At 32.2% G+C, this 27,753-nt stretch overlaps 1 protein-coding gene across 1 annotated transcript; it reads left to right on the forward strand.

Moving 5' to 3' along the window:
- Positions 1-396: 396 nt before the first annotated feature.
- LOC127728234 (deleted in malignant brain tumors 1 protein-like) lies at positions 397-22,859 on the forward strand. The gene is made up of 9 exons (XM_052235481.1): positions 397-564; positions 3,190-3,337; positions 8,433-8,656; positions 9,056-9,215; positions 9,441-9,652; positions 11,018-11,211; positions 17,692-18,095; positions 19,338-19,642; positions 21,548-22,859. The coding sequence occupies exons 1-9, from the start codon at positions 516-518 to the stop codon at positions 22,261-22,263; spliced, it is 2,412 nt and encodes an 803-aa protein (XP_052091441.1). The 5' UTR covers positions 397-515; the 3' UTR covers positions 22,264-22,859.
- Positions 22,860-27,753: the final 4,894 nt, after the last annotated feature.

Raw genomic sequence — 27,753 nt, forward strand, 5'->3', positions numbered from 1 at the left:
CAATAGCACCATTATCTTGATAGTAGTAAATAAGACCTTAAACAGGTTTTTTTTAAATCCATAGAATAATAAAGATCTTGAACAAAAAGACAAGACAGTTCTGGTTTATCAGTTTCTCTGAATAAAATACCGCAAATAGAAAATTTTGAAACGGATACCGTTTAAACATTTATTGTGTAACAGGTTCATTTATCCCTTGCAATATGAGGCCTATTTAAATGTAAATTGCGTTCAACCTAATAATTCCAAAACAAATCAACAGATTGCAATGAACAGGCCGTTTGCATTAACCGTATTGTCTCTTCTTGCAAAGTCACATGACTTTTATTTGGTGTCATTTGTGTTTTTCTCCGCCCTTTTGTGATGGTAACGGTATATATTTTGGAACATCGTGAATCGTGTCTTAGTTTTACATACCATGTTATATATGTTGCACAATAAAGTTGACACGATACTAAATGATGTATTCACTTTTTGTTCTGAATAAGACAAAAACTTGAACATGACGTATTAAAATGCTATTCCAACTGTTGTTTATATGTGGATCAGTTTTCCTTGTTAAAGGTAAGTAACAGTTGTAATAATTTGTGAAGAACTAGAGGTCCTTAAGAGCCTGCATAGCTCACCTGGTAAGATATACCATTTTGATATTCATGTTTACCTTTATTGCAACCAAACATGTTTGCATATTAACAAATCTGTTTTATTGATATTTATAGTAGATCTTGGTTTGATGATCTTTTTTATGTTTACAAGTTACACCTATCTATTAGTATAAGAAATAATTGACCAAATTATCAAATCGAGTAAAACAATCGTCATTTAAAAGCAATAAATCCTTTAAGGAGTTGGACAACTTGGCCCTATTGACTTACTTGTAGATCTTATTTTGCTGATGTAATAAGTGCAGTACTAAATTGCTGACAGTTACTGAAGAAATGTGACTGTGATTATTGTCCGTCTATTTCAAACTTTATAATCTGTTTGTCCTTTTATACAAAACTAACTTTATAATTCATTTATCATTGTCTTAAGACTAAATATTCAAGCAATTATATTTCTTATCTTTATTCTCTGGTGTTCTTTTGTATTTTGTTCGTTTCTGGCTAACTATGTAATTTTGCATGTATAAGATAATGGTAATAAGATCTGAAATAAGGATGGTTAAGAATCGGACAAGGTACAATGTAAGGTAACGATATCAAGTATATGTTTACTGCAACCCGTAGAGAACAAATCTTTTTTACTGGAATTTGCCGTTTGTTTTAATGTTAGATGGATTTTTAAACTAACTCGGTAAATCTGGGTTTGCATTACTTCCGAGCTATCCGATATAAAAACAATATCATCCACTTAAAAAAAATAACTCACACAATTATTCTCTATATTGGTTCCTAAGCCAAGATATCTAATTTCTTGAACTTAGTCGTCAATAAAAAGTGTAAACAAGGTACAAGCAAGGTTATCAACCTGCATTACACCAGCCTCTGCTGAGAACAAGCCAGTTAGTGGACCATTTTATCGTACATATTACCACGTATACAAATTGAAAGTAGTTTTAAGAAAACTTATTATATGATTTAAACGGACAAATCTTTAACTGACGTCGATAAAGCACAAATAAGTTTCTTTGATCATCATTTCCATATCTCTCTGAATCGTACGCAAATTAAATATGTGATCTTTATGCAATTCTCGCAATTCATTCTGCACTTGACTTATGCAACGGTTTCCGAGTGAGTTTCGAAAAGCTTAACCTTTCTTGAGCAGTGGATAAATAATACTTCTACCTCAAAAACCAACGTCCTTTCTTGAAATCGAGGTTGAAAATTGCTTTGTCGACGAACCGAAGAATTGAAATGAGCGTGGAATCATGTGTTAATACATTTAAGATAATATTAACAAAATGGTTTGTAGGTGAATTTATTTGAGGATTAAAAAAACATACAATAAAGTACTATTCAAAATCGAAATGCTCGGTAAAGCTAGTTGTGGACAGTCGATTCCAAAAGGAACATGTAACCAATACGTCGATACTTGCATGACTAAAATAATACAGTTTGACTATCAGTGACCAGTAAATGAATGACATGTTATTGTACAAACGAGGTAGCAACTTCATACTTGATAGCAGTTTTTGCAGAAAAAACATGTCGCCACCACTGAAATCGACAAATGCCAACTGGACCAGCAGTAATAGCCTGTGGTATAGGGTCTTCTGAATCAATTTTGTTTTGCAAAAGGACTCAAAGTGCGATTTTATTGCATATTGTAGGGCTCGAATGTTTTAGAACTTTTGTAAGATGTTTGTTTAAGAGTTAATATTTTTTGCGACAGTTCGGGCGGAGAAGGGGAACTTGGGACGATTAGCTGCTCAGTTTGTATCTAGATAATTTTATATTATATTCTTTAGCTTTAACTATTAATTTCAAATAACTTTAATACACAAGTATCTTGTATATTGTTTTAAAGTAGCCATGAGGTTAGGGTCCCACTTTATCTCTCAATTTCATCAAGTTTAAAAGGATAAATGCATTTGAGCTTATAGAAGTATTCAGAGAACAGGCAATTATACAGTTGGAGTTGACCTACTAATGCTTGCAAATAGTAATATATATTACAATATAGTGTAAAGTGACACCAAAACAATGACATATCGCGATGGATATCGTTTGTAAATTTATATCAAAACCATGTAATTAGTACCGAGTCTGAAATTTCTTTAGATATGACTTAACACAAATTTATTTTAATGAAAATATGAATATAATGTGCCAATGTCGTTTTTTTTTAATTTTTGTTCAAATGAGGTGACATTGAAAATGATAACGTTTTGCGGCAATTAAAGTAAGTTCGTAGTAGATTAAGTCTGATTAAGTAGCCTTAAACAAATAATGAATATAATACCATGATTTTAACCCGTCGAACCTTAACAAATGTGAAAGTAGAACAAACTCATAATTGAGAGGGGATGTCCTTATGGCTTTTTATAACAATCAAAACATTTAAATCAATCTTTAAATGAAATAAATCTGTCTTGCATACTTTTATTTTGTATATACTCTGAACTAGTTTGCCTATTTTAGATACAAGTATATATAAACCATAAGAAATTATGTTTATCTTATTACTTTCAATAGTGTACTACTCTATGACAAATCTAAAAAGGTTCGACTTTATATATTTCAGGACAAACCCAAATCAGTTTAGCCGGTAACGGATCGACATTGTATCAAGGTCGCGTTGAAATCACAAGAAACAACATCAAAGGAACTGTATGTAAAAATAGCTTCGACGATCTTGCGGCTTCAGTTGTTTGCAGACAACTAGGTTTTCAGTAAGTGACTTAGTGTTTAAAACTTTTCAATTTTAAATATAATCATTGAAATTTATCTCTCTTCGATGTATAGATTTGAAACAATCAGTTTAATTGAAAAAAAAAACATTTTTGATGAAAGTATTAATCTATTGGATATTTGATATTTCAAAGAACAGATTTAGATTCAAATATTTTATTTGAGTCTTACCACTTGTAATACATAAGCATACTGTACATATAAAGTATTATACAATAATACACAATATAATACAAACAATCTAAATAGGTAAAAAAAACAAGTGCCATTCTATAAAGAATTATGAGAGACTGTAAAATACATTTCAGTTAAAACATTTATGTAAAACATAATATTATATAAAATAACTTTATAAGAAATATTTAAGCTGGTTTTGGCCACCATACTATAACACTCGTTATTTTCAAATAAATACACAAACTTGTCATATTACCTGCATGTAGCGGGCATGATAATACACGTACAACATGTTTCTCATCTTACCTTGCATATAAAAGATGCTCTTTCATGAGTACATTTATTTTCATACCATCGAGTTCCTAATCTTAACGGGACTACTCCAAAAGCACTCTATATTATTAAAAAATATTCCTAGACAAATGAAATTCTTTTCCAAAGTAAATATTTAACAATTTACAAGTTCGTAATTTTACCCGATTTTGTGGCAGTACTCTTTTTTACCAGTTTCTATTGGCTGAAATCGGTATTTGTAATAAAACCGTTGGGTCGGTTTCACTTGTACAAGTTGTTAGAGCGTACGATCCGCCATTAAGAGAGTTCTTCAATATTGACATATTTTAGATTCAACATGTTTAAACGCGTTTCTGGTGATTTTCATGTCAAGCAATTATAAAATCAGGGAGGTAAAAAAGCTATGTTTATTTGTGTTTTTTTTTTCTTATTGCTATCGAATTTTATCATACTAGTTGTTTAATTAAAGTTTTTCTTTCAGAATCGATTGATAATATATTTTTTCAATTACTTTATTTTTCATTACGGGGTTTTCGCACTTGCGCTGTGTAGTTACCAAATTCATACGAGAGATGTTATGGGGAACGACATTGCAAACACAAAAACTGTCAGTAAATTGGAGTATGGGAAGAAATAATTCAATAGCATTACACTTTTGAAGATTTTGATAAATAAAGGATTTTCTTTGAAAATAAAGTCTATGTACACGTGTTTTATAGTTAAACTAAGCCATTCAAGTATATAAAACATATTCAACTTTTTTGTTCAATTTGAGTATCATATCATTTTAAGGGCATACGATACAGTAGCAGGGGCAGATAAAAACGTTTTTAAAACTTTTCGTGTCGTTTTCGCGACGTTGTTAATCAGAACGTTGTAATTTCGCGATGTTTCTAATAAGAACGATTACATTTCGCGACGTCGCTTTAGATGTAGTCACATTTGCGGAAATCCACTGACGTCATAATCCCGATTGCGCGAATTTGAAAAAAGTACCTGCAATGAAAATCGGCCAAATCACGAGAATTATTCCTTTATTCATTAATAAGGAAGTCAACAATATTAACTTCGAATGGGAAAAAATCAAATCCACATTCTTTATTTTGTATGTCTTTTATTTCATATAGAAAATGAATAAGAGATATGAAACACATAAGACATCGATGAGAGAGAAACCCAACTACACAAAATTTTTTTTTTATATAGTAACTTCACCATTTGGCTAACTCTAAATCGTAATGAGAATTGTACGGATAAATTTAACAGAGACTATCAACAAAATGACAAAAAAATTGCAATAAATAATGACAGCGCATCTTACTGCTCCTGACTTTGAAAAGGTACATTAAAGAGTTTAAAAAACATTTTTAGAATTTAACCCGTGGAATATATAAGTGTATGAAGGAGAATTGTCAGTTAAAATGACTTAGTTATAAGCCCCGTATCATAGACCAAAAACAAAAACGCACCCGTTGATGTGCTAAGCATATCCTCTGTGTACATATTGAGAGAGAAAAATCGGCACACAGGAATTAGGTATTTGACAGACCAGAGTTGCAACTCATTGATGTTAAGTTACTGACCAAATACGAAGTCTTTTTGTAAATGAGTTTCTCAGATAAGAAACAAAATATTTGTTGGACCAGACAATCAATGTGGTTGCACTCACTCCTAGATTGAAGGTACAATACAGAGAAAGTAATTCAATGATTATATGTACCGTAATAAAAAAAAAACCTGAAGACAAGCTTAGGTAACTTATCTATTGATACAGAATCATTAAATTTCATGCTCTAATATCGACTGCTGTATGGAATGTTATACTACACTGTAATTGACTAAGCTGACCCGATTTAATGTGGGTATGATTTTGTGTTCATGTAATGCCTATAGAGTAGGTCGTTAGTTTTCTTGTTTGAATTATTTCACATTTTCATGTCGGGGCTTTTTAAAGCTGACTATACGGTGTGGCTTTTTCTTTTTCTTTTTTTTTTTATTGTGTTGAAGGCCGTAGGGTGACCTTTAATAGCGTTTATATTCGTCATTTGAACTATGGTTGATAGTTGTCTCTTTTGCAATCATACCAAATGTCCTTATTTCTATATCATCCCCCGAACTTTATAATTGATGCACATTTTGTCATGTCGGGGCCTTTTCAATAATTAAAACTATGTTCAAGCTGTGTTGTCTACATGAATTGTATGACTAATGTCGGACAGAGAGGCAAATTAATTTTTTTTATTAAATATATCTGTTTTGTTTCCGAACATTTCTTTTCTAAAAGTAATTTACTAGAATAATTTTTCTATCCAAGTTTCGTAACAATTCATAAAGGTTTGGCAAATATGATGCTATTTTACGAGGAGCCAGCTTTATTAATTTTCATGATTAATATCATTGGTTTAAAAAAACACATTGGCTCTACCACTGAAATTGACAACGTAGTATAGTGAACGGCGGGAAAGATTTCACAACGTTGTTGCGAATAAAACTTATTCCAACGTAGTTTGGCGCCTTATTGGCAAACGTCCCGTTTGCCAATAAAAATTAAGGTTTATTGCTTTTATTGAAAAAACAAGCACATGGACCCCCAGTTTTTTCTTTTGCAATCGATCAAGTTCTGTTTCAAGAACGCTCCGCCAAAATTTTAAGAAAAAATCAACGATAGAATTTTTTCTGTACTTCTGTGTAGACGCAAAAATATTTTCAACTTCTTTATTTCACTTGTATTAAAAGAATTTAGGATATAATTATTTATTTCAACCGTTAACTTGTTACAACATGCTGATGCCATGGATCAAGGGAACATTTTACAAAAAACCCGGTTAAAATATGACTGTTCGTTCAAAAGTATTGGTACTTTCCTTAAAAGTCCTTATTTATGAAATTTCAGGGTTTTCCTTCAAATATGCAGATTTCGAACCAAATTATCTCAAAAAGTAAGTCATGAAGGTATATTTTTCTTTGCATATTTTAAAAGTACACATCGAAATTGACCTTCTACCAAAATTTCAAGAAAAAATCAACGAGGGATCTCTACTGTATCGTATGCCCTTAATGAATATGCAATAAGATTAGGTCCCTTTCGTTTTTTTAAATCACTAAGTCTAAGATCAAGGTCAAAGCTTTATGATAGACCGAAACTAGCGCAGGACGAGAGATTCCGGAAATAACTCTAGAACTTTACTTTGGATTGGAAACACACATAATTAATGAGATGAAGATTATCATATTCAATTTCAAGGTAAAGGACACAATAAACCGAAATAAGTGCAGAAGATCAACTTCACAAATAATACACGATGGTCTTAAAGTATAGATTCTAGGTACTGACGTTGTTTATCATCTTAATTACGTGTTATAGTGTTCTTGTATTTGTCTTTGTAAATTATTACTTTTACTGTTTAGTCTATTTTTGGTTATATCCATTTGACTTGGCTCGGTACTTATACATCCCGTCATTGTGTTATAGTGCTATAGTAATTTTTTGTATTCTTCACTTTCGTTTTTGCTTGTGTGCTTTGTATAAATGCCTTTTTGTTTTTCTTTGTTGACATATTTGTTTGTTTTTATAGTGATTAAGATTATAACACAATGTTGACTGCAGTACCCCTATTTTTGATATTTAAACGTATTATGTCTGTTTGTTTTGTTCACACATTGTTGTCAATACAATGAAATTTTATGCGACCTTCATACAAGTTAGAAGTTTAGCTAGCTATAAAACCAGGTTTAATCAATCATTTCTACATAAGAAAATGCCTGTACCAAGTCAGATATATGACAGTTGTTATCAATTCGTTTTATGTGTTTGAACTTTTGATTTTGCCATTTGATTAGGGACTTTCTGTTTTTTATTTTCCTCGGAGTTCGGTATTTTTGTAATTTTACCTTTTTCCGGGAATAACTCTAGAACCTCATAGGAGACGAGTTATAAGATTGAAACTTTACTCAGATATATGGTTATTTTAATGAGAGGACCCCTATTGAACTTGCGGCCATAACATCTTCGATAAAGGTCAAAGTGTTAAAAGTACACCGCAATAAGTGCACGGAGAAGTTTTCGAAGTATAACTCTAGGACCTTACTTGGGATTAGAACGATGCCACTGCTGGTGAAGGTTTTTTCCCCCGGGGTATCACCAACCCAGTAGTCAGCACCGCTGACCTGTGTTGATTCTTAGATCAATGTCATATTTGATAAAAGAAAAAGGAATAGACAAAATTGAAGCAGACAGTGATTTCCAGATAGAAACACAATAATTATTAACATCCAACTTCATGGCAGAAAAAATACCATGAAAATAAGTACAATTAGAGTTAATCAGTGTACAGTATCCTTTAAAAAAAAGGTAGAAATCAGATTTTCATAATTAAACTCTTTTCGGGAGGAAGATTTGGTCATTAAACGTCTAAGCTGTACGTGCTAAAACTAATTTTATCTTGCTCACTTAGGATCTTGAATATTTATTAAGCAAATATCGTAGACATTGACATTAGTATAAAACGTTTACCTTGTGTTTGCTTGCATTTCCAGTATTCAAGCAAAACAAATTCAAATGAAATATTTCAAGTCTGTTTCAATACCACTTTTTCTTGTTGTTAGAAATGGTGGTGTAGCTGTAATTGATGGGCGGTTTGGAGAAGGGACTGGACCTATATTGCTAGATAATGTTATTTGTACTGGAGCTGAACAAGACATTTTAGAGTGTTCATATCAGAACCAGTCAAATTGTGTACACAGCGATGACGTCGGTGTGATCTGTAATGCAACATCTCCCACCTCGATCTCGACGACTAGCGTGCCTATAACTGTACAACCATCAAACTGTATGTTTAAATTGTATTTTAAGTGCATCGTTTTTCTTATTTGTGTATTTATACAATCTAGAAATGCACATTAATCTCAGCAAAAACTTTTCGATTTAACGCGTTTTTAATTGTCTAAAATTATTATAAATATGCTAAGTCTTTTAACATCATTTTCGTAATAAAATTCGGTACTTGTGATACGTTCAATTTGTACTTTTTTATTCCCTGTACTCCCCTCATTTTACGTTTGACATGATGCATTGCTTCAAACTTTAACATGATATCGTGTTGCAACTGAACATTACTTACGTATTTCTTTTATCGCAATTAGATTTGTTGTGCATTTACTGGAAATTAGTAGTTGTAATAGTGTTGATTACTTGTAAAAATAATGGTCTAATTGTTTTATCAATTTAGGTGGTACACCAGGTAATCTTGACATACGTCTAGTCGGACCAGCAAATTTAATCGGAGTCGGATATGTAGAAGTACTGAGAAACGGTGTATGGGGATCGATATGTGACGACCTCTGGGGGAAACAAGATGCTCGGGTTGTGTGTCAAATGTTATGCTATGAGTAAGTTGATAAGAAAGACATGACACTGTGAACACCACGTACGTAGTTTTTATGCATTAACTTGGTTCTTAGATTTACCTTGAAGCCTTTGCACTAATGTATTAAAACCTAAGAATCTGTTACAAGGATGACAAAAAAATCAGATGATCCACCTCAAAGAAAAACAAACGAAAGTAATGTATGTACATAAGAGAGACAATAACAATTATTTTTCCTTGTTTTCAGTCCTAACAATGCTCAAGCAGGTGCACCTATAGATATTGACCATGCCAAAGTTCAGGTTAGCACAACTTATCATCTCGATGATGTAGAATGTACCGGTACAGAAACGAACATAAACCAATGCCCGCAATCTGGCGGAAATCACAACTGTGACGCCATACAACAGGAGTATGCCAGCGTTACTTGTATACCACTTATAAATACACGACTAACCGGTAAGAGTAATTGTCTCTATGACTCGATAAAACATATTAAAGTACATGTGTAACGTTTGACTAATGGAACCCCCATTCATTTTTTGTCAGGTCAGCATTAACAGTAAAGGTCATTGACTAAGACAATTCGTTTCAACGTTTTGACATCAGAGAGATATTTGACAATGTAGCAGTAGAGCAGGAATAAGAACTAAATTATCATTGTTTTATGGATATAATGTACATAAGTCTAAATAACTATAGTTTTATGGATATATTGTATATCAGAATTAAATCAAACCAGTCTTTATGGATTTACTGTACATCAACTACCACTGTTAAAACTACTATAAGACACTTTTGTATAGAACTAAATCATAATATCAATTATAGCCTTTCTGGTTATTATTTTTCAAATTAAAAAGGAAATAGATTCATAAACACCTCATGAAGAACAACAACCCGTCTGAATGAAAAAAAGTTGTGCAAATTTATAAAGATAATTGATAAATGCCTAGAATCGCTTTTACAACCACTTTATGTCTCTATCTTGCATTAGTATTTATATTTTGTACAATGTATGTTAATTTATTTGCGCACGTCTCTATACCATTATATTTATGAGATTAAAAATCTATAAAGGAAAATTAATTAGGATCCTCGCACGACGACATTTGGTGGTATATCATTTTATCAGATCTTTTAAGGTCCATTTTGTTTTGATTCTTACAAACGTTAAGAATTTGGCCTCCAAAACTTTGTCGAACCTGAGGTAGGCTATTGAAGAAACACATATCTTGACCAAACGGTCCCGGTGTTACGTTTTATACGATGTATTATATTTTAAAGTTATATTGCTAGTATGCAAAATTGATAGTTTGTTTGTCTATATGCTTGTTTTCCTCTTTTTAACAAACTTTAGCACCTCCGTATAGAATATGATGTAAAAAGTAAAATAACAAAAATACCGAACTCCAAGGAAAATTCAAATCGGAAAGTCCCTTATCAAATGGCAAAATCAAAAGCTCAAACACATTAAACGAATGGAAAACATCTGTCATATTCCTGACTTGGTACAGGCATTTCCTTATGTAGAAAATGGTGGATCAAACTTGGCTTTATAGCTAGCTAAACCTCTCACTTGTATGACAGTCGCATAAAATTTCGTTATATTGACAACAATGTGTGAACAAAACAAACTGACACATTAGGTAAAAATGTCGAAAATAGGTATTTTTTTAAGCGAAATTAATGATTTGAAGCTGAAAAGTAGTGTTTGAGTACTGCACTCTAAAAATCTGGTAATTTCAACTACTGTTAAGCATATAGTCCTTTTATCTTTATGTTTAAATAACGCTGACCTTTACTTTTGCATTGTCTTATCAGCACCGATTCCCGAGATGAGTTGTGCCAATGGAAATTTCAATATTCAGTTTAGTCGGATACAAGATCCCCATTTGGAAGAGAGGCATTTGACCATTTATCACCCTTATAACGGACCATGCAATATGGCAAAACAAACTTTCACTACCTTTATAACAGTTACCATACCTTATAAAGATTGTGGAACAGCCGTAATTGTAAGTATAATTATCAAATTAGCTTGAGGGTATTTGAAAAAAAGTGTCCAAATGATGAATAAATCTGTGACTTCATGTTTTGTGTTTAAAGCAAATATATGCACAGGATTTTTTTGTTTGTACACAGTTTTGATTTAGAAGAAAAACCGACATGGTTAGAAAATACAAATAATAACACCATTACAAACACAATTCCATTTTAATATTCTTGTCATGGTTAGGAATTACATAAAATAATATCATTACAAATTCAATCCCAATTTAATATTCTTGTACGTGTCTATAAATAAAACATTTTATTTTATTTTTAGAAATTTTCCTGTGATAATATAAACGTCACAAAAAATACGTCACTTTTTGTGACGTTGATCCATTCATGTGACGCGCAGTTTATATTTCGTTTGTGGTGTCCTGGTGTGCTGTCGTAAATCCATGGGAGGTGTCCGTTGTTATTCTGCGGTTTACATGTTGTAATGTACTATTATATTATTTATTTATGTATTTCTCTGTGCTGTGTGTTCTTGCGTTTGTTAATACTGTATTCTTGTCACGTAGTGTTGTCATTTTAGCGGTATTTTTAGCATTGCCATATAGGTGGGAGGTTTGGCTAGCCATTAAACCAGGTTCAACCCACCATTTTTTCTTAAAATGTCCTGTACCAAGTCAGGAGGCTGCAGACCACAATTAATTCCCTTTGTTCGTGGTCTAGGAATATAGTTCCCAAGTATTATATGGGATATTTCTTCAGCAGTATTCTGACTACTGTTTACTTTGAAAAGTTTACTGTTTAAGTGATCTTATCAGATGCATATACATTGAAATAAGTAAAACATGTGGGAAAAATTTACTGTTGAAAGTGAAAGTAGTGATGTGGCCCAAATGAAAGTAGGGTAGAATTTAGCCGTTGGCATTTATTCAAGATTCAAATCCTACCATTGGCATGTTAATAGGGCTCTCAAAAGAAAAAGCAGTGATGGATTGTCCTGGGACAAGCATATTTTGTTAGAACAATAATGGTCTATAAGCAGTTACATTTGTTTCATGTTTGAACCGGTGCAATTTTTAATTCAATTTGACTTTTTCAAAGAAATGCATTGTAACCAATGGGAAGAATAATTGTGGTCAAAGGCCATGAATATGGCAGTTGTTATCTACAATCCGTTTCTATGTATATTGGCGTTTTCTTTTGTTTTAGTTCAGTGTTTCTGTTGTTCCATTGTTTTCCTCTTATAGTTGATGTGTTTCACTCGGTTTTAGTTTGTTACCCGGATTTGTTTTTGCTTAATCGTATTATGACTATTGAACAGCGGTATACTACTGTTGCCTTTATTTGTGTATCTTTTTATATACCGTTTTTATGGACAAGAAGTTATATCGATAGTTGTGTTTGTTCGTCCGTTCGAGTTTTCGTCTAACCGCTCTTGTGGTATCCTAAATTAGTGACCTGATTCTTAGACAATTTTTAATTCCTAATTGCCATGTGCACATTCAATTTCGTTTGGGCAATTGTTTGGTTTTTCTTTATGTGTCTTGCTTTGTTTTGTTCATTTTTTAGTTTAGTTTTGTAGTTTTATGATTATTTTTTTTGTTTGTTTGATTTATAACGAATAGAACAATGAACCAGTGTTATGCAAAGTTTGTTTGATATGTAACTAATAGAATTATGAAATATGCAAATTTGAGGTTTTATACCGTAAATCCTATAAAATCACCACTTCTTGTTGAAGCTTCTTTTTCAAAGTCAGGAAAATTTTAAGCTTTACATCACTTTTTTGTAATGTCCACCTGTGTTTCCTGTTTTTTTTTATAAATATCATTGATTCTATCATGCATCTGAAGAAATTACCACTTCAAATCTATATAATTGGAATCCAATCAAACCAATCCTCCTATGATTGAATCTTGGGGTGTCTAGTTTCAAGTTTGTGAATAATATAACCCTCCATCAACAAACATGGCCGCCACGGCTAAAGCAGAACTTATAGGTAGAATCAAGTAGTTGTCTAATATCTTGTAAGCCATAATAGTTGAGAAAATATTATAAAGGTTTGAATGTACAGAACATCAAGATCCACCTATTTTTTAAAGTGGTAATTTAATTTCATCGTCACCAAAATTATCAGATGATTACTTATAGTAGTAACTTACCTTAAGGTACCACAATACAAAGATTTTTTACTTCCAATCTCCAACCTTTAAAATGATGTTACTTTCTTATGACTGCATACAAATTAATAAAAGAGGTATATATAGATAGATAAAAGATTAATCTTTTAAATGAATGCAATATTTTTGTTATGCAATCATTATGTAATCAATTATTATGCAATTAATGACAAAATCTTGGTCAGTTCACTTGAATGAATTTAGCTCTGACATCTCTATAACTACACAAGAAATTTTAACGTTATCTTAATCAACACAGCAAGAGCTACAAAAGGGTATTCAATTCTCTCATAAATCTGTAATTAGTGTAAACATCCTTACCACATAAAAGTAGAGATTATTTGATTAGGTGTAAAATTTGATCTATACATTCTATCCAAAATCTGAGACACCCTTTTGTAGATAATGGCTCTAGGAACAACATAATATAAAATAAACCCTCTCGGGGTATCCATGAAGAAGCTAATTTCAATTGAAAGTGGAAATTTCTTGTAAAAGTTTATAGACACAGTTAAAATTATAATTAATTACATAATTGTTGTATAATACTAACATTGCATTAATTTGAAAGAATACTCTGTTAGCTATCCATACATACCACTTTTATAAATTTTCAAGCATTATAAAGAAAGTTACAGCATTTTAAAACTGGGGAGTTGGAGGTATAAAATCTTTGTATTGTGCTACCTTAAATGACGATTTTAGACACATTTCAGCGTTTTTTTGTCTTTCATCCTTAAAACAATAATAAAAAGACAGAAACTATAAATAGCAGAAATAACATGTATCAGCAATTAAAGATCTATAATAATGACACATTACTGAAAACAAATTACTGAAACCAAGTGGTGAAGTTGAATTCATCCCTTCGTAAATTTTACGGACGCAATCACGAGTTGGTTGACCGGTACGGAATACCCGTTTCACAGATGATAGCGTTCCTAATGTCGTAACTACAATCCCGTCCCCTTTTCCCGAATGTGACCTACCGAATTAGACTTATTAACAGGTTTGTACTAACATGAACAACACGACGGGTGCCACATGTGGAACCGGATCTGCTTACCCTTCCGGAGCACCTGAGATCACCCCCAGTTTTTGGTGGGGTTCGTGTTGCTCAGTCTTTAGTTTTCTATGTTGTGTTTTGTGTACTATTGTTTGTCTGTTAGTCTTTTTTCTTTTTTAGCCATGGCGTTGTCAGTTTATTTTCGACTTATGAGTTTGAATGTCCCTCTGGTATCTTTCGCCTCTCTTTTGTAAATTCTTCAACAAAAACTCTTCATATTTCTTATTCTGGGAAGTATTAGAGTATTCCGCCAACTTAGATCGTTAATGACTGGCACACTGTTAAAACATTAATGTCCCTTTGGTATCTTTCGCCTCTCTTTTATCGCATCCTTAAAGGAGTGACTGCCCTTTAATGATCATTTATGTGGAGCAGGATCTGCTTAACCTTCCGGAGCACCTGAGATCACCCCCAGTTTTTTGTGGGGTTCGTGTTGCTTAGTCTTTAGTTTTCTATGTTGTGTCATCTGTACTATTATTTGTCTGTTTCTCTTTTTATTTTTAGCCATGGCGTTGTCAGTTTGTTTTCGATCTATGAGTTTGACTGTCCCTCTGGTATCTTTCGTCCCTCTTTTATGACAAATTTTAGCATTTTTGCCTAGTATCATGAATATATATTATGGACGGACAGAAACAGCAAAATATTACCAGCAATAAAAGATCTACAAAATTGTTAATATGACTGAAGCAATGAAATAACCCTTAGACGAGTTAATTTTCAAAAATGACATTTTTCGACACACTTTTTATTTTCTTTTAAGAACTATAATAGATAAACAGCAAAGAAAATCTGCAATTAACGATCTACAAAAACCTCTATATCGCTTCCTTATGGAAGTTATTGCCCTAAATTTACTGTTTTGTTGAATTTTACCATTTTCGGCTGGGTTGGACGAAATCCAAAACCGGCTTATAGTAAGGTAATGTTTGGCGGATGAGCAAGCGGGAGGGGGAATGTGGGAATAGTAGGTACCTAGTTCGTGTAATCAACTCCTCCTACATTACTCAACCCAGATCCCTAAACCTTCACTGGCAGATTGCACATATGTTGAAATTGTGCACCTGCTATTATGGAATTGTATCTCATTTTTTCTGACATGGGAATTTGTCAGCCAAATTTATGCAAGGCGGAACAAGTTTTGTGTAATCCACTCTTTTTACAGTCTACCTAATTTTTGTAATCAACTCCTCCTACACAAAGAATATTGAAAACTTTGTATATCAAAGTAACAGCAACCTTCCTGCTGTTCTTCGCCTTGAAGGGGCCTCGGTGGCCAAGTGGATAAGTAGTCCAACTACTGGATCACTAGCCTGGGGTTGTGAGTTCTAATTCCGAACGTGGCATTCGTTCGACTCCAATCTTAATTGACATGGATTGTCAGTTTCCCTACCGAAAGTCGGTGGTTCTCTCTGGGCACTCCGGCTTCCTCCACCAATAAAAACTGACAACAACGAAATAGCCAATAGTGCTGAAAGTGGCGTTAAACACCAATTTACCAATCAATCAATCTTCATCTGGGTAGTTATTTAAGAAAAAGTCTTCTTCCTTTCATAAAATTGCAACTACATTCTACATTGATAAGTCAAAAATAATACAACCCGTCCATTTGAGACCCATTGCTTGGCTTTTATCTTGAAAACAATAAAAGATAGACAGAAACTAGAAACAGCAAAAGTCTCCAGCAATAGAAGATCTACAAAAATAAAATCGACTGAAACAGTTTATTTGTGAATGATAGGAGTTGTTATCCTTAAATAGAAATAAGAAGATGAGTTATGAGTGCCAAAGAGACAACTCTCCATCCAAGTCACAATGTGTAAAAAGAAAACAATTAATGGTCAAAGTACGGTCTTCAGCACGGAACCTTGGCTCACACCGAACAGCAAGCTATAAAGGGCCCCAAAATGACTAGTGTTAAACAATTCAAACAGGAAAACCAACGGTCTAATCTATATTATTGTCTAATCTATATAAGTATCTATGTCTATATTTGACGAATTTTACCATGTTCGCCTATTATCTTGACATCTTTAATAGAATAAAAGAAACTGAACAAACAAACAAAATCAGCAGTATAAGATCTGCAGAATGCCATCATGACCAGAATGAAAATTTACCCCTTTTAGGATTTATTGTTCTACCACTATTTTCCTCTTTTTTCCTACAACGTAAATACCAGATCTAAAAAAAAAGTGCAAAAACTGAGCTATTTATCGACTACTTAAATCAAAACTGTCAAACGACTGTAAACATTAATCCCCTTTATGCAGGAGAATTGCCCTTAAATAATTATTTTGCTTTTTAGTTTTAAAATAAATATAAGAGAAAAATGCCAAAATTATTAGAAATACCGGATGAATAAAAACAAAATGAATTGAAAGTTGAGTAAATATTTTTGTTGATCTGTAATTTTTAATGTAAATATCAATATGGCTTTATTATTTTTTCACGAGATGAGAGTTTCAGGCTCCTTGAAACTTCAAGTTTTCATTTGAGTAGTTATTGTTTTAGTTTTGTCTTCATTTCTTCATTTTTTCTCGCTCAAAATTACTTTCAGACATCAAAATACCACTTTAAATCAAATGAAAACCCATTTCTGCGTTTGTTATTTCACTCTGAGCAAAGAAAAGTTGAATCAGGCCTAACTATACTTTAGAAGTCGCTAACAGTTGACCTTTAGGATCAAATTTATCATCAAAATTACACATTATGAATTTGTGGCGTCCGCATCGCGTTTCATAACAAACTTTCATTAAAACTCAAATACCGGTATTTGAAAGCTAAAGGTGTGCTAATAGCTCAATATTAGAGGAGCTATATGGCTAAAAGGAACAGGGAAAAAATAGCCAAATTCATTTAAGTTAAACGTTGCATGAGTTATTTGGAACCTTAATCTCTTAAAATGTTCAAAATTTATCTACTGAGAATTTCAGAAATATATGGTATAAATCATATCATAACCGGAGCACTCACTACTGAGTTGATGTTACCATCGAAACCTTACAGCCCACTAGCAGTGGAATCGACCTACTGGTATATAATTTGAATTTGGTGCTTTTTGTGAGTAATCTAAGGTAACTAAGACTCGGTAGATAGACTCAAACGTTAAAGGATTAATCTTTGCTTATTTTAAGATGAACTCAATTATTCTATCAGCAAAACAAATAATGTTGCACTATAGAGAATATCTACTGTATGTCATAAGGAAATATGCTTTTATTTTAAATGTAATTTGTTTACTTCTATAGCTTAATACCACTAACATTATTTACCTCAACACTATAAAATATGACTACACACTGGTGCAGAACGAGATAGGAGGGCAGATTGTCCGTGTAAACACCTACAAAGTCGAGGTTTGTTGTATTTTCCCACGTGATCTTGAAATAAACAGAGGATTTACTCCCCTTCCAGAGAGCGTTAAGAAGAAAGCACCAGGAAATTTCAGTATAATAATGACATTGTACAATGATTCGTTTATCACTTCCTTAAATCAACCAGTGGAATTAATACTTGGTGAATGGTTGAATGTTGCATTGAAACTGGAAGATACAGAGGGCCATCCCGATCTTAAGCTTATAGTACCAGACTGTAAAGCGACACCATCCGACCAGCCAAATGACCCAACATATTATACCTTATTTAGCGAAAAGTAAGTTTATCATTTCAGTAAAATGAAAAAAAAAGTATCGTATTGTGACGTATTCTACTTCTCACATAGTATGACATTATATTTATTTACAAACACAAGTGATTTGTACTGGATCTTGCTTTACTGATTTTCTTTCATTATCAACCAAGCTTATTTCGAAATCTAGCTGCATATAATGCTACATCTAATTTAATGCGACGGTTATACAAGTGAGAGGTTAAGCTAGCTATAAAACCAGGTTTAATCCACCATTTTCTACATAAGGAAATGCCTATACCAAGTCAAGAATATGTTTTCTATTTGTTTGATCTATTTGAGCATTTGATTTTGCCATTTGTTTAGGGACTTTCCGTTTTGAATTTTCTTTTGAGTTCGGTACTTTTGTTATTTTGCTTTCTATCTGCGTAATGACTGTTGGCAGCCGCTTAACATATAGAACATGGGTTAATGAAACTATTTATTTAATAAACATATGCTTTTGTGAATCCTAATAATAATATAAATATAAGGAGTAATTAAGATTTCATTTTTTTCAATAGGAATTCCGACAAGATTGCTCTGTTTGTTGAAACAAAATATTAGATATAATTGATATTAACCAAAATGAAATACACACCTGGAGGTTACGATTCTTTCAAACTGTAGTTTCAAATTTCAGTTTTACAAATCATTTTTGCATATTTTTGTGATCATTAAACTTCTACCAAAATATAATTCCTACTGATATTTTTGTGAGCTAATGTTGAGCTGTATAATACAATTAAAATGTTCATGTAAGATGATAAATAGCGAAAAAAATTCTTATGTATGTATCCAATTTAAACGTGACCTAAAATATTTTTCAAAATTATTAGATCGATTTGGTGGCGTAATATTCCTCTCCCTTTTACTATATCAGCTTAAGTGTTGTATATAAATATCGATTCGCAATAAACAAACCGCGAAAAAAAACTCCAAACGGAGCGAGTATGAGTCGACTGGGTAAATGGATTCTGCTATGGATACATCATTGAGTGTCATTTAAAGTTTAAATTAGAAGACCACTTTAGTTTTAACCATCTTAAATTTTGAAACATTGATTTAGTTTCTTATTTCAGAATTCTAAAGAAAATTGCTGATGTTTGTAAAGTAGTCAGTTGAAAAAATCAATTGAATGCGTGTGTGTGTCATCATTATTGTCGTTCCTCTGTACTTGCTTTTTGTAAACATACTTAAATACTAGTATTTACTTTCACGTTGCAGGTGTGCTGACGATCCAACTCTAGGCTTCTTTCCTTTGAATTCTACTACGTTTGGATTCCGCTATCAGACATTTAAATTTTATCAGTACGAAAACATTTACATTCATTGTAACGCTTGGGTATGTCTAACGACAGAGAAAAACCGCGACTGTGATCGAACCTGTAACTTGACAAACTCTATCGGTAGGAGAAAGCGAGATGTTTCCTCCAGAGATGTGTACCAGTTGCTTAGTCAGCCACTAAACTTTAAGCAACAAGGAGATAATTCACTGATAGATCGAGGAGGTGGATGGCAAGTCGATTTAGGTAAGGTGAAGAAATGATAATGGCTGAGAACTTCAGAAAGAGACAATAAACCAAATTGACAAAGTCAAAGAAAAACCGATAACATAATGAAAAAAACAAAAAGATGTCGAAATGACATAGAACAAAAAGTATACAAAACAATACAAAAAAAACTAAAAACTGAGCAACACAAACCTACTTAGAAAGCAGAGGTTAATCCCAGGTGTTGATTCAACAGTAAAATTACAATGATCAAAATTATCTTTGCGAAGTCAATGTACATTTGTGACATAACATATGCGGGTAGAATACATTGATTAACTCACAAATTGAATAAAAGTCCTTCGTTGTGTTAAGGTTTTGAGGTAGCGACCATGTTTACACATCAATGACCTCTAGAAAATATGTGTTTAATACGTATAATTCTTAGCGTACACATTTGTTATTTTTTTTAATTAATTATAATTTTCTTAGAACCCCAATATTCCAATCATGTGTATAGCACACGAATATATTACGGTAAAATTAACAATTTATGTACAAAGCGTACGAAAGCAGAAAATTTGCAGTATTGCTTAACGTAGGGTAAAACAAGTTAACACTATCAAGTGTTGTATATATGCAAGTCATGTAAGACTTATCACCGTTTACATGATATAGTAATGCTGGTTTATGTTTACTTTTAAAAGATGTAGAATAATAAGTTATTACTCATTTACTTTTTATGGAGTTTGATATCTCAGAACTATTTCCCTACTCCAAGCCAACATCAAACTAGAAAAACTGCTTTTTTATGTCACAAGAAAAACAATTTTGGTAAGTGTAATTTCGTCTGTCCGTCCGGAACAAAAAGTAAAATAACAAAAATACCGAACTCCAAAGAAAATTTAAAACGGAAAGTCCTTTATCAAATGGTAAAATCAAAAGGTAAAACACATCAAACGAATGGAAAACAACTGTCATATACCTGACTTTTCCTTATGTAGGAAATGGTGAATTAAACCTGGTGTAATAGCTAGCTAAACTTCTCACAAATGTTTTTTCGGATGAAATCTTGAGTTTCCGTTGCTTAGTTTAAATGAAACTTATACCAATAAAAGATAATTTTGGTGTCAATAGGTCAAAGTTCCGGGTCGTTCCAGTTATACATATTTTTTAAACAAATGCCTTACGTATACATTCTTTGGCCTCTCGTGTTTGATTATAATTACACTTACACTGAAAGATGCTTATTACTCAGAGGGTCAATAAATGAACGTTCAAGGTGTCTGCTACTAAAACAAATTGGAAGGGGAGGGGAGGATGGTTTCCGGATGATAACGTGAGTTCCTTTGTATGTTAAAAAAAAAAAATTCTAAAAATTAAGCTATGGAGAAGTGGGGGATCCTATCGGTTTAAGGTAAAAAATCAAGGTCTTAGTAACTAACAAAGGTAGGAAATAATGAAAATATGAGGTGCAGTTATTGTTTCTTTGTGATTTTTTCAGTTCCACTTGTACAACTTTAATGAAACTTGTACAAGAGGTAGGTAATACGAAAATGATAAAAAAAAAATTATGTTGGTTTTTGGTCAAAAGATAACGGTCCCCATTACAAAAAATATACAGCTATACATTGTATTGAGGTTGAAAATTGGCTTTTTGCAGACCTTTAGAAACTGAGAGTAGACATTGACTTCGGTCATAAAACCACGTAAGCGACACAGGTTTTTGTAGAGACTAGAAAATAATACACCATGGAATCTGATGTAAGTTATGGGCAATAAAAATAATCCTATCTCAAATACTAATCAAATTTAAAGTCATGTGACCTATGTTTGTTAACTTCTACGTCATTATGTCTCTGTTGGAGAGTTGTCTCATTGACAATCATACCATATATTCTAATTTTTATAATTAGTACATTATAATTAAAATATCTATTTTAGCTACAACACAACGACCATCTACGTTAAGTGTCACCTCAGCCATAAATATGCGTTCGACAAAACCATCAGCACCTGTATCAACAGTAAACCCAACTGGAACAACTAGTCAATATATAAAAGTTATAGATGTAGGATCATCGACAACAAGTGCTTCTTCTGTTACAGAATCAGCGACGATGAAAAGGACACCCCCACCATCCCCACCAACTAAATCACAAACAACAGTGCAGGCACAGTCGACAACAAAACAACAGGTGTCTGGATTACCACCAACTCGGAATGGTTTGACCTCTGCAATTCCAAACAATGTTCAAGTGAAAACTTCAACATTTTCTCCGTCTAATAGTCCTTTCAAAATGAACAATTCTACTGTTATACTGCATACAACTTCAACAACTAAATCAATGGTTTCTGGCTCACCAACATCTCTGAATGGTTTCAATTTGACAACCGGAAAGCAGACGATTCAACACAATGTTAAAACAAAAACTTCAACACTTTCCCCGTTTAATAGTCCAACCAAGATGGATTCCAGTGTAACAACGCAAGTGAAACGAACCCCTGGCAATATAAAGCATGATCCTGAACCTAACAAACTTTATGCCGGCAGTTTAGGTGGAAAGTTTACTATTTTGTCTGAAGCTTCGAGGCTGCATGTGTCTATTTCTGCTGTGATATCTTCAATAGTATGCGGGTTATTTTTAGTATTGCGTTAAGGATGAACAGATGTTTGTTGTTGGTAATTTAAGTCAAATATTAGAACATATAATTTTTAGAAAAATTTGACAAATCATACATTTTTAGTGCCTTGATGAAAACATGAAAGATGTATTTGTAAATTATTTGTTCTGTGAATATGAGGTTACTCTTATGTCTGAAAAATTATAAAACGTTCCCTTTTTCATTCTCAGATTTCATTGTTAATTCATGTGCTTATGATATTACAATATTACATTATCAATTACAAAAGGAACGAAAACAACTTTCAAAATTTAAGTTTCGTAAAAGACTTGACAGTCTTTCAGATATTAGGAAACATGTCTAACAATGTATTTATTTCATCTTCGTCGAAGACTGTATTTATATGATTTTTACTATCGCAAACAGTTAATCTAACTCATTGTTTGGAAATGTGTTATTTCTATTTCAAAGCTAACTTGGGGTGAAAATGTATCTCATTGGAAAGTAATAATTTAATTATATAATTAATTAATTAGGTAAGTTTTATCATAACATTATAAATTTCCATCATTGAACTAATATTTGCTGTGCAATGCTTTTTTTTACAATAAAATGAAACTCTGAGCAATTATTGGGACTATTTATTATGCAGTCAAATTGGCACCGTTAATGTAATTTCTACTACTGGGTCGTTTCCTGTTAGTCCTCGAGGTTATCAGTAGCCAGTACTTCGGTACTGCGTAAAAATGCGAATATTGTTTGATTGAAATTTCTTGTAATAAAATGTTGTAAATCATTTAAATCAAGGAATATTTCTCCCTCATGCAAAGCTTTGATTCCTTGTCCAGATTTGGCTATACTTTAGGTCTTTTTTGGTTTGATCAGTGCTTCGAAGTTTTTATTAGGTTTCGGATTTGCAATAATGTCGTCACTGAAGAGAAAAAACTTTTTGTCGAAATGTGCATCTGATGCAGTAACATTGGTACCGTTAATATTCGTAAATTCTGTGTTGTACTGGTTGATTTTACCTTTAATACCACAAAAAATATAGCATACGATTTTCGTTTATTTCATGAAGATGCAATGGATCGATATAGTATAACTGCAATTTATACCACTAGACTATGGTTTGAGTTCTCTATGATGTAAAAATGCTACTGGATACCAATTTATAGTCTTATTTGCCAAATTGCTTAAGAACAGATTTAGTTTTTAGTTGTAAATAAGGTCGCCTTACAGGAGAAAATCAAGAATATTGTGTGTAGGGCATAAAGTTTAAAGATAATAATAAGAAAGAATCAATTTTTTAGATGAAAATAATTTGTAATTAATTCAAATTTTGCGGAAATCGTTTTTTTCCTATCACAGATACCAGGCCTATAATTAGGTATGCCGGACGCGCATGAAAATAATTAAAATAGATAAAAACTTTCTAAAAAGATGTTTGCAACATGACAAACCCCAAGTTATTAAGCCAAGTTCAGTCCTTCTGTATATTTAAGATTTATCAACAGTGATAAATTCTGAACTGTTAACTAGACACTTCTTGAGCCGTATTTTTTTTAAGATTTGTTCAGCTTATTTTCAGACGGGACAGTAGCTGTCATTAACCTGTAAAAACAACAAACACTAAATTGTCTGAAAAGATTCTGAACATGTTTTAAATGACAGCAATCGAAATGTCTGACCAGTACTATACAATAAAAAAAAATGAAAGGTACCTTTACTTCTAAACTTTAAGTTCAGACATTTTTACAAGATGATGATAAGATCAAAACGACGAATTAAGACTTCAAATTCATTCACTAGTGTTCGGTACACCAAATAAGCCGTTAGATTATCTGATTATTAAAGTGAATATGCGGGATCTACGACAAGGTTATATTGTCTCTAATGAGTTGGCAAATTATGACACTTTTAAAAACAAAAACGACTACCAAATCAAGGATGGTGGCTGTTTTTTCGTTCAACTGATGCAAATATCACATTCCCAGGTTACAACATTTTTCAAGTGTTAAAAGAGTGCACAGCCATCATAGAATATAACTTGTTTTGGCCCTTTCATGTATTTTTGTATATGATATGGCCAGAAAAATCTGTATATCGGATGAAGTCATTTTTAGAAAGAAAAAAACGAAAATTACAGTAGTTGTTCCAATATCAAAGATTTTCCTTATTTCGTAAAGTGATCAGTGGCATTGGTTTGGATATCAAATGTTATCTTTTCAGTTCATTGATCTTATTTCCCTACCCTTACACAATACGTACAAATAAACACTATATAAATTAGTTGCGTCCAAAGCACTTTTCTGGATTTATCTTTTCAACCTGAACACTTAAAAAACTTAATGACAGAAAAGGACCGACAATTAACAGCCAAGTTCATCTAAGGTCAACTTTGCCTGAGGGGGTTGAAACCTTATACTTTTTGATATTTTTAACTGAGAATTTTAGAAGGGTTTGTTATAAAAAGGTCAGTACCGAAGCACTGACTGCTGAGCTGATGATATATTCGAGGACTTATAGTCCACCAGCAGAGGTATACAGGGTGATATCAAGTTGAAATTAAACAAAAGAAATGGAACTCTTTATTAAAGAATGTAAAAATTACTAAGTTTGAGTATTTAAATGTTTACATCTGTTTCTATGGGCTTTAAAAGTATGATGTAGGTGATAATTTAGGATTTTTTGCATCTTTTATGCGTGTTTATACTGAAATGATAGTATGGAGCTACGAGATATTTGTAAACTTTTAAATGAAAGACAAATTTTCACAAAACAGTTGATTATGGTAGGTGCAAATACATGTGGATCTTTTTGTGCATAAACATAAATTCCGCCGGAAAAATTCCATAGAAAGATAAAAGATTTATCTTTTAAAGGCATTAATTTGCATCTCTTCCCCAGGCATCATTTTTTTTTGGAGGGGGGGGGGGGATCCTAAAAACGGGCAATGATCTCTTCGATAAGAGAAAGTCGAGTACCCCTTTTTATGTTCAGACGTGTTTGAGTTGACTGTTTTGTCTTGAAACCGTATATAGCAAAAATATTTGATACAGCATCTCGCTTTAGATTTTATTAGTTTTATATATTAAGGTTACATCTTGATATAATAACATTAAAAATTCTCAGTATCAAACAGTGAAAAATATATGGGTAAAGTGAAATACCTTTCTAGCGAGTCATATGTGTTTGAATAACAAATTTTTACTAAAAGCACTTGATGACAAATTTTACTTCTGGATCTTGTCCGTGCATAACTTTTTCATTTTTTTGTGTGTGTTTTCTAGGGGAATTAGTCTTAACCTCTGACATTTTTTAGTCTGCCCTACCATGAAATATTTAATTGGAATTCTATTTAGTGTTTTTTTAACTTTCGAAATTCCCAAGGACAACCAAACAGACAAAAGTTTTAAGTTGACAAAAGGCTTAAAGGTACATTAAATGATGCAAAATAGCTAATAGATACATTATTTGTCTTTTTAAAATACAACTGTCTTCAAAGGATTGTAATAATGCTATGTGGATAAATTTATCGGTTTTTAAAAACTATATTGACAGCAAGTCAACCCTACAAAGGCTTTCATTTTCATGATTGAAAAGTTAGATGGTGTAATGGAAAACTCTTGACGAAGTAGAATCGACCCACTGTTAGTAAATGAAAATAATAACAATGTAGTCGGCATGGTCATATAATTGTGTATTGTGGAAAACTGCATACAAGATGGAATCCAACTCGCTTGAAATTTACATATTTTATTAGCATCCGTATATTTAAATGATCAACACCATAAATTAATAATAAACATACAAAAAAGTGAAATACAAAATTCAAGATTGTCAAATATAAGTGATCCAATGAAATACAGTATAACAAAAACATAAAGATGCCAGTTCTTCTTGACCAAAGCGGGGATTACATTAGAATTAAAGTAAGTCAAAAGGAGTTTCAGAAAGTTTCTTTTAAGTGACTAATATTTCTTTTGAGAGTTTATTTTTTCCCCCGCAATATTTTAATGTAAAAAAGGGCGAAAAATAAATGTAGCTATAAGCCTTAAAACAAAATTCCTTAGACACATGTCAATGAAATCCTGTCCGAAGAAATATTTTATAAAACAAATCCAAAAACATAATTTCACGAAGAACTTCTTTCCTTTAGAGATTTATTCAATTCGTAATGACGCTCTTAGAATGACAAAAAATTATAGGATCTCTTTTGGTTTTAAATAAATCGTCAATCTTTATCAATACTAGTCTGTTATAGAAAAGACAAATAAACACATTCAAAATTGTGCCCATCATTTTATTTTCTTTGTCAAATTTCACATTCGGTCAAGTGTAAGGGTTAACGAATTTGGTGGTGTCTAAGGTTTATATACGTGTCAATTGCCAATCCGCTATTGTGAGGTGCCTAATCACAGGAATCACTTGATATAGTATGTGATCACTTATCAACGTATTCAAAGGAGTAACACGACGAACGTCATATGATCTCTTTAAGAGCAGATTCTGCTAACCCTTCCACAGCACATTAGATCAACCCGGGTTTTTGATTTTTTTTTTTTTTTAGTGTTGCTCATTTTATAATTTTCTATGATGTGTTTTTTTAACATGAATGTCTTTTCGTCGTTTTTCGTATTTCGCTCTAGCTTTGTCAGTTTCTCTTAGATTTATGCCTTTTGAAAGTCCCCCTTGGAATCTTCCGCCCTTATTTCGTAAAAAAAACATCCTCTATCAAGAAAAATCATAATACGATACACAAGCACTGGAATATCGTATAAAGCGGGGATGTATACTCCATATACAGGCGATGCTGGAATGTTGCTATACATACGAATTGAAAGTTCACAACTGGAAAACATTAATCATCTTATATGTTGTAAAGTTTTGTTTTCAACCAACTCTCTTTTCATTTGATTATTAGACATAAGTCAATATGTTAGGCAGCTTTAAATGTGTCTGTGGTATCGTGATATTAGATTCATGCGACGGAAAAAAATAAAAAGAGGCGAAAAGATTGTGCGAACATTTTTCTTTGAGTGCGTTAACGTCAAAGGAGTGCTAAATATCAATAATATTTTAGGCAGTAACATGAAAATTTTACACTTATATGAAAGAAAAAGTTTGTTTTTAAAGAACAGCCAAAATTAATTCAATCGTATCCTACTTTACAGGTTTTTTTTTTTACGAAATACATGTAAATAATATGGATATAAAAATGTGTATTGTTGATACATTTGTATTCATAGAACATACATAACTAGTGGGAAAAGAAAGTTAACAGATATAAATCTATGAAAATATACACCGTAATTTACTAGTCATGCTAATGTAATACAAATGTATGTCGAAAAATATTAATAACTTTAAATTAATCTGAATATTGAAAACATATGATGCATCCTACTTTGTTCAAACTTCTTTGTCGGTCCCGAATTTGTGAAAGGAGATATCAAATACTAGTAATCAAATACATTATATGAACAAACCTTTATACAATATACACGGTAGATGTCAGAAGTTCG

The sequence above is a fragment of the Mytilus californianus genome, unplaced genomic scaffold, assembly GCF_021869535.1.
Source record: "Mytilus californianus isolate M0D057914Y unplaced genomic scaffold, xbMytCali1.0.p SCAF_2, whole genome shotgun sequence".
Lineage (NCBI taxonomy): Eukaryota > Metazoa > Mollusca > Bivalvia > Mytilida > Mytilidae > Mytilus > Mytilus californianus.

Coding starts and splice junctions, on each gene's coding strand:
- LOC127728234 (XM_052235481.1), top strand. CDS start 516: ATGCTATTCCAACTGTTGTTTATATGTGGATCAGTTTTCCTTGTTAAA. Junction 8,657..9,055: donor AACTGTACAACCATCAAACT/GTATGTTTAAAT, acceptor TTATCAATTTAG/GTGGTACACCAGGTAATCTT. Junction 11,212..17,691: donor ATTGTGGAACAGCCGTAATT/GTAAGTATAATT, acceptor TTACTTCTATAG/CTTAATACCACTAACATTAT.